At 44.0% G+C, this 8629-nt stretch overlaps 1 protein-coding gene across 1 annotated transcript; it reads right to left on the bottom strand.

Moving 5' to 3' along the window:
- Window positions 1–1062: 1062 nt before the first annotated feature.
- Window positions 1063–8012, bottom strand: LOC122396559. The gene is made up of 10 exons (XM_043395087.1): window positions 7547–8012; window positions 6728–6854; window positions 6290–6475; window positions 6048–6226; window positions 5347–5432; window positions 5056–5275; window positions 4584–4886; window positions 4291–4473; window positions 1567–4210; window positions 1063–1279 (listed from the first exon to the last, which is right to left on the bottom strand). The coding sequence occupies exons 1-10, from the start codon at window positions 8010–8012 to the stop codon at window positions 1144–1146; spliced, it is 4530 nt and encodes a 1509-aa protein (XP_043251022.1). The 3' UTR covers window positions 1063–1143.
- Between the last annotated feature and the right edge of the window lie 617 nt (window positions 8013–8629).

The following is an 8629-nucleotide window of genomic DNA, read 5'->3' as shown; positions in this document are numbered from 1 at the left end:
TCGTACAATAAAATCTTGAAAGCAGGAAACATTACTGGTAATAAAATTTTATTATTAAATAAATTAAACAAGTATACACATTATAATGTATATTAAATTAAAGTACAGGCTTGTTCTGTGATAAATCATATGTTACAACGATAAATTAACTTCATTTATACTTTATTTAATTATCTTTCTTTCGATCAATGGTATAGTAAAAATTGGATAAATATCAATAGGTATTATACTTTTCTATGAATCCACCGATTCTATTGTAACTGTTATCGAAACTCTCGACACTCTCGAGACTATCGAGACCTTAAAGAAGCGATTCGAAGCGCTTCGGTTGCCATCGCTGGGGAAGAATGCTAGCCGTGAAATTGAGGAGACTTATTCCACTCTACGCGAGACGGGAAACAGGCGTGTTATACGTGCAATTAAAATTACTGGTGTCGACGCGCGGCATATGAAACGAAACGACTCGGGGACCGCATCTGAAAATAGTCCGGAGTGGTTACAGGCATAGCGGTTTAAAATTGGCGTAAAACTAGGCTACGTTTCGCCTGACCCTTCGGGAACACGCTAGCGCACACTGGGCCAGATTTCAAATTTAACGGTTCAAATGAATTTTGTGAAAAAAAAATAAATCGAAAACGAATAAAAATTCTCTGCTCTATCGCCCATAGTTTGACAAAATTAAACGGAACAATCTGACCAATGAACTGGTTTGCCTTTCGTTTGGAAGCAATTGTTATCATAAGTATAATCCCTCAATCTTTCACGATAAAGCTTCGTCGTTTAAATTTTCGTGATTTTTTAAAGAACCGTAGTACATCCTTCTATTGTAATAATTTGTAAAATACTTACAAAGGATAAAGTATACAATTTTTCTATTATGCATTGTCTGGAATACTCGTTTCTATAAAATAACACGAAAAATATTCTAGTGCCTCGTTGTAGCGCCTTAATAATTGTATCTTACTAACTATCGATAGTTTCTTATCGCGCGGGGAACCTGCTTTCTCTTCCAATGGACAATAAATATTAACATTACGTAACTCTTTGCTTACATTGTTATAAAACTCAAACTGTGTACACCGTAGGCCACGTGCCTATTCGAGGGAATTAAAACATCGACGAGGAGACAAGATGGAGGGAGACTTAGGATGCATAACTTCCGCGTTTAATGGGCTTGGGTAATTCCTTGGCAGCCGTGGCGTCGTCCGATGGAACTTTTGGCATCTCCGGAGCCGACGTCAGACTCGAGTCCTCTTCAGCGTTCAACCAAAAGTTCCGTCTGAAAAAACACGAATGAAAAAGAAATTCGCGTTGGAATGAATTTCGGTTGCCATCAAGAATAGCGTGATGTAATTTCCAATGCAAAATCAGCGTTAAAAATGCTAAAGCAACTTCGAAAAATGATAAATTGTAAAGATAAAGCCGCTAGGAAAGTGTGTTATGTACTCGTCGATTGAGATAAGGATACCACCGTATCCAACAACGATTGTGCAACGAGACGTCGCCAAATATTTCGCGTCGAACGATTCCGCGTGCTCTTTCGCGTTAACGTAATCAAAAAACTACCTGTCTGTCGACGAAACGTTCTCGTTCTCTTCCGAGACAGTTTCGCGTACGTCGTTATCACTTTGTACGCCATCGTTCGTTTCGTTTCTCGTCAGATTCTTCGTACCGTTTTCAATTTTATCGACTTTCGTGTTCACCGCCGAATCATCGATAATAGATTTGTCAACAGATTCCTTGACACTCGCTTTGTGCCTTTGTTCGACGTCATGGTCTACCAAATGGTATCTGCGAGTCGTGGCCTGATCGTCTATCTTATCAGGGTATCTATGTAACACATTCTTTTCGTAGTAGAATTGCCCAGGCCTTCTGATAATGTGCTTGTTATCGTTCATCCAAGACACCAACGGCTTTGGAACTTCCGTGGTGACTTGGTTTTCTATACCATCGATCTTGCTTCTGTCTTGATTCATCGTTTCCGTTGTTTCCGTTACGATAGTCACGCTATGAACCTTCGACGGTTTCGCGTGATTCTGATAAGAATCGGCTGACGTATGGAGTTGATCTTGAAATGGTCTGCTCGTAGCTCCATACACGAGAGGAGTCGAATGAAACCTATCGCCAGTCTGAGTATGAGGTCTGCTAGAGCCTTGGTAGCCTGAGACGTCAAGTTCATGATCAGATCCTTTCTGATAAACTGGAGTAACTGACCATCCACCAAAATCAGGCTGAGTAGGCCTTCTACTCGATTGGGTCTGATAAGGAGGTCTGGTAGAGCCTTGGTAGCCTGAGACTTCAAGCTCATGAGCCAGGGCAGGTCCTCCATGAGGAATTTTCGAGTACAAATTGTCAGGATTATCAACAATACTGGTAGGAGGTCTGTAAGTGACCTCAGATACTTTCTGATAAACTGGAGTCACTGGCCATCCACCAAAATCAGGCTGAGTAGGCCTTGCACTCGATTGGGTCTGATAAGGAGGTCTGGTAGAGCCTTGGTAGCCTGAGACTTCAAGCTCATGAGCCAGGACAGGTCCTCCATGAGGAATTTTCGAGTACAAATTGTCAGGATTATCAACAATACTGGTAGGAGGTCTGTAAGTGATCTCAGATCCTTTCTGATAAACTGGAGTCACTGGCCATCCACCAAAATCAGGCTGAATAGGCCTTCTACTCGGTTGTGGTTGATAAGGAGGTCTGCTAGAGCCTTGGTAGCTACCACCTGATCCATATCTATCATTTTGAGAGTTCCATTGATCAGAATCCTTCGACAGATGATCGATCAACGGATTATTAGGTCCGTGTTGGTAGCCTTGCGAGTTCCAGTGGCCTGGATCGTTCAATTGATCGACCAAATGCTGTTGCTGTTGCAGCCTCTGCCAATCAGTGAGCTCCTGATTCCCCAGGGTGTTGTAAACAATTTTAGACGAATCGTGTTGAGGTCTTTGGGTCGTTCTTTCGAAACTCGTGTAGTAGGTGTATAAAGTTGGCCTAGGACTGGTTGCGGGGTGTCGTTCGAAGAGGACGTCGCCGAACTGAGGAACAGGCTGGAATCTGTGACTCAAAGGATTTGGATTGTAGGGATCGTTGAAAGCGTGAGGAACGTAAGGACGACTGGTGAACGTAGCTGCTGACGGATACGTCGTGGGCAGAGGTTTCGCAGGTGGAAAGGCTGGAACAGACTGCAGAGAATTCTGTAGAGTGGGTCTGTTGTTGAGGACGATATAAATTGGTTTTGGATCGTTGTTTTGTCGCATCGGGGAATCCATCTTTATGTCCGACCCGTAAATAGCGTCGTTCACATAAATGGGCGCGTGCACAGCGTTATTTTGCACGACAATGCTGACGTTGTCTGGACGACCCAGTGGTCTCTTCACGACGATCCTGTTTTGCTGATGGATGGCTGGCTTCGATGGACTCATTTTTAGAGATATCTTTTTCTGCTGCTCGACGATTGAGGGAGTGGTGATTTTAGGAGTAGTCGCTTGGGTAGTTTTCCTCTTCAGTAAGCTGAGGAGTCTGGATCTCTCGAACGATCCCTCCTCCCAGAACTCCAAGCTCAACTGACCGATCGTCGGATCGTTGCAAGCCACACGCTGATTCCTCAGAGTGTCCTGGGTGAGAAAGACGAAAGGTTGTATGGTCTCGATGTCGTCCATGGTCGTGCAAAGTATTTGGGCCAGGCTGACGCGTCTGAGTTGCTGCAACTGGCCGGCCGTGAAGCTGTTCCCGTGGCCAGAGTTCTCGTACCAGAACCTGTCGCCTCTGCGCAGGTTGCTGAACTGCTGGCCGATGATACAAGCGAAGGTCGGGCCCACCAAACCGCCGCTGACCGATTTCTCCGCAAGCCCCGCCGTGAACAGGTCGATGTCTTCCACGAACGAGTAGACCAGTTTGAATTTTCCAGCCGTGGACGATGGCATCACTCTGTCCAGGTCCTCGAAGCTCTTTATCGGCGACAGGCCACAAGGTTCTCGCCATTTAACGTAAGGAGGTATACCGTGATCCCTGCCTCGTTGGATGTTGATGGAGGCTAGGTCCATTCCAAAGGAGAAGCTGGGCGTCTGGAACAGGTGGTTGGTCAACTCCTCGGTTATATGCTCGTCCCTTTTCTGGGAGGGCTGATTGATCAAGCCCAACAGCAGACGGTCCACCGAGCCTACTGTTTCTAAGTTCGCGGGGTTACTGAACTCTTTGTGTATGGTAACATCTGTAAAAGAGAAATTTAGTCAATGTTCCTCGAAAATCCCTTTGCACCGAGCTTTAATAAACTCTGTATTATACACTCACTATTGAAGATTGGTTGATGATTGCTATCGAACCGGACAAAGCTATGCTGCACCAGGGAATGACCGAAGCGATAGGCTGCGCTGGAGAATTCATTCGCAACTGTTGGATTCAACGCGGGGTCGTACGATTCGTAGTAGCCCTTCTTGAGAACTTCCAGTCCAAATATTTTCATCACGTCTTGGCCTGCAATTGTTCAAACTCGTTCAGCATTTTTTCATTCGGAATAATCGATAGCCACGATAAGGAACAAGGGATTGGAGCACGAATAACAATTAGCGTTAAGTAACGTTTACCAAGAACAATCGGCAGGAATTCTCGATAAGTGATGTGCTGGACAATGGCGCCTACGATCCTCCGAGACTCCTGGAACAGTTTCTCGTCGCCCCAGTGAGGATTCAGCGCGGCAAGTTTCGTGGCTAATCTGTTGTGCAGCCTGAGGAAGACGACGTGCAACGACGTCAGGGCCGGTTGCTCGCCGAGACGGCCGTCGCCCGCTCTGAAGCAGCTAGTCGACAACGATCCCCGCCTGCAGAGATCGGAATCCTGTCTGGGCAACAGCGGCCTTTGCGACTCGATCTTCCCGTATTGCAGCAAACCTGCGAACACGAAGCACCGTTTCTCCGTTGGGAGCGTCGGTTTTGCCGGGAACGACCGCGTCTCCCTGTTGTTCGATAGTTCGTGGATGGCTCGAGCAGTTTCTAGATCGCTTTATTATTCAGCAGTTTCGTAGCCTCTGATCTCCCGTCGGGATAAATCATGTCTCACCGTTACGGAACAATCGCAGACCGTCCGTGTGAAAAGCGTGGCTGCTGTACACCGTCGAAGCGTCCAGATAGCTGGTCACCTGCGACAATTGCTCCCTGGGACCGAATTTGCAGTCCTCGCTGGGGGCGGAACCGCTTCGTAAAAATTCTAAACACTTCACGCCCAGGGGACTGAAGAAACTGTCTTGGGAGCTCACGACGATCGGTAGGCACTCAGGATGCTACGAAAATCAATTCTATGAAAGGACATGCCACCGATTACGATAGTCGAACAGTCTTTTCTCATAGATACCATAAATTCCGGCGGTTGGAAACCGGCGCCAAAGTTCAGGCAACATTGCGGAACGGTGCCATTGAACCCTCTGCTCTGCCCAGTTGCTTGTAAAAACATACAATTCTTTTGTTAAAAACAAGGAAAATAAATTCATAGGGTATAATGGTGATTCGTTATAAATAAAAAGAATTTTTTATAATTATTTTTACTAAGTGTTGTTTATTATACTGTGTTTGTACTATTTATGAAGCAGTTTGGTTTTTGATTGACAATTTTCAACATAGTCCTTTGTCCACCATTAAAGAAGCAGTTGTGTCCTATTTATGAAGTAGTTTTGTTTTTCATGAATTCTATCCATTTATTTTTACCAAGTGTTGTTTACTATACTGTGATTCTACTATTTATAAAGTAGTTTAGTTTTTGATTGACAATTTTCAACATAGTCCTACCAATTAAAGAAACCACCATTAAAGAAACAGTTGTGTCCTATTTATGAAGTAGTTTTGTTTTTCATGAATTCTATCCATTTATTTTTACCAAGTATTGTTTCCTATACTGTGTTTCTACTATGTATAAAGTAGTTTGATTTTTGATTGACAATTTTCAACATAGTCCTACCATTAAAGAAACCACCATTAAAGAAGCAGTTGTGTCCTATTTATGAATCAGTTTTTTTTTTTTTTTTCCTTTATCCACCATTGAAAGAACAGTATACCAACCGGTCATATCGTGATCCACGAACTGGCCCCACTGCATCAGCATGTGAGTGATGGATGTTAAAGGTATGTCCTTGTCCTCGTGGATCACGGCGGTCACTTGTCGCGCACTAGGAAGCGGTCTTCCGCTCACCGATCTTCTGACGCTCTGGATCCCGTCGCCGTACACCGCTGGCAGAAATCTGAAAGAAATTGCTTATAAGATAAAGTTAACAGATCGATCCTCTGATTTTACGACGGATCACCTTTGCATGGCGGACATGGCGGATCCCCACCAGAGGTTTCGAAGATTGTTGCAGCTTCCGTCGGACGTTCTGTACCTCAGACTGGCCGGTGGACAATCGGGAACCCCCCTGTTCGGGCACTGACGTTGCAGAGGGTTGTTTTTACTTCGACGCGACAGAAGCAACTCCCCCGCAGCGCCTGGGAATCTTGAAGACACGAATATTTATAGATTTTGTAAAATATATCATAAATTTCTTCTTTCGATTCGTTGGAAGCTTTCTTTGCTAAGCTACCGATACGAAGAAGAAAGAATTAGAATTTACTTACAAAAGTTTTTTATTTACTTCTTCCTATTCTAGTAAAATACGTTGTCGAACGTATAGATAAACATATAAATGTGCCAAGCGTCTTATATTTTCGTCTATAATTTTTATCGACATTGAGCCAGGTGAACTTACTTTTTCTTGAACATTGTGGCGCCCTGAAGCACAGCAAACCCATATTGCGCTAGTGTTCTTGCCTCTTCAGTCTGATCGTTGAACGCTGCTACGTACCTTGCCGGGTTATCCGAGTCGAGATAAATACCTGTCGTCAAACTTCAAACCTTTAGATCTCTACCTCCCTCACAATTTACACATTTCTTTTTCATTCCTCGACCGCACACCGCTCGGACGACTCACGCATACGAACAGGCGGATCGTAAGATCGTTTCCTGAGACGACAATTAATGCCAAGCAACTTGCCTTTATTGTTGTTCAAAATTTATTACCTCAACTTACAAAACGCATTACTTTTTAAAGTCACGCGGCCACGACATTAAAACTAACGAAGTTCCGTGGGCCATTAAGAAATAAATGATACACGCTCGACGCGATCGAATAAATAGGAACACAACTTAATATCGATACGCATACTTTATTCACTTAACAACGAAGGTTATCATTGTATCTTACAAGAGTTTACCATAAAATTAAGTTAATACTTTGTCGCCTCGCCGGTTACGAAAATATTTGTACACGTTTATAATAACTTATTTCGAATACACCACGCGTACAGATGATGGTGAGATCATCTTGTATGATCGTTGAAACATGTGATTTATAAAAACGAGTAAAGAGTATCCAAGATGTAACCCCTAGGGGGACCAGATTTACGCATCTATTTTACAAGAGAAACTACCATACTTCACTATATTTGTGTTCTATCACACTGTAACAAATTTCTATCGAGACACTTAAGGTAACAATGGAGGAATAATATTCAATGTTAAAACCCACCCATCGAGTAGAGCGTGGGTTCCGTAACCAAGTACAAATTCTTCATGGCCTCCAGCCCGAAATTGGCCGCCTCCAACAAGTCCTCCTCGCTCGGTTTAATTTTCTCCCCGTCCCGACGATTCTCGCTTTTCAACGACTTCGTCTCGTATCCGTTATTCCCCGCGGTCGTTCCCGAAGAAACTTCACTCGAATTCTCTCTCGACGGGGGACTCGAATTACTCTGTCCTCCCTCGGGCTCGTCCAGCATCGAAAATTCATTCCCAGCGCCTTTCGACGGTTTTCCAGCCCCGAGTGCCTCTCGAGTCGTATTTTCCGCGTTTCCTCCCGTTATAGAATCGTTCGAAATCAGTTTTCGTACTTGATTCAAGATGGCCGCGTATCGACTCGCGTCCTCCGGAGCCAACAGCGTTTCTACGGTCATGGAACCATCGTTTCTCGTCGAATTTCCTCTTAATCGTTCGTGCATCGAGAACGACGAACCACTCGTCGAATTCTTCGTTGCATCGAGCGTTTCGTGGCTTCTCGTTGATCCCGACACCGTGGAGAACAGGACGAAGAGGATTCTGGAAAATGATGCTCGATATTAGGGTTCGATCAGAAGAGAATAGGATAACGGAGACACGATGTATCTAATTGTCGCGAAATAGATCGAAAGCTTCAGTTCTGTATGGTTATTTTCTTGATTCACCCAGCAAACAGTCGAAATAAATAAGATTGATTATTTAACTATTATTAGAGTTTAATTTTATGGAATAGCAAGAATTTTTCTTAAATATCTCGAGAACTAAATTAAAAAGAGTAACATCTACTCTGTATAGGGAAAAGTTGCCCAGAATATTGATATTCACAACATATTTCAATATCATTCGAATCGGTGAGGAGGTCAAAAATCATCCAAGTTCGAATCAAGTTCAAAAATATAAATTTTCTGGGAATTTTCACTGCCGTGCTACCCGTAGATTGCCCCAGCGTGGAGCTCCATAGGCCACGGGGCACGATTGGGGGCAAATTAATAGCAATCGAACCAATCGTCGCGCTCTTGCGCTCTTGGCGTCCATTGATTCGAAGACATATGCTGAATAA

This window comes from Colletes gigas, unplaced genomic scaffold, assembly GCF_013123115.1.
Source record: "Colletes gigas isolate AHSC1104 unplaced genomic scaffold, ASM1312311v1 Colletes_gigas_Sc00007, whole genome shotgun sequence".
Lineage (NCBI taxonomy): Eukaryota > Metazoa > Arthropoda > Insecta > Hymenoptera > Colletidae > Colletes > Colletes gigas.
Note: the sequence above shows the minus strand (reverse complement) of the source record. Positions and strands in the feature narration are given on the sequence as shown.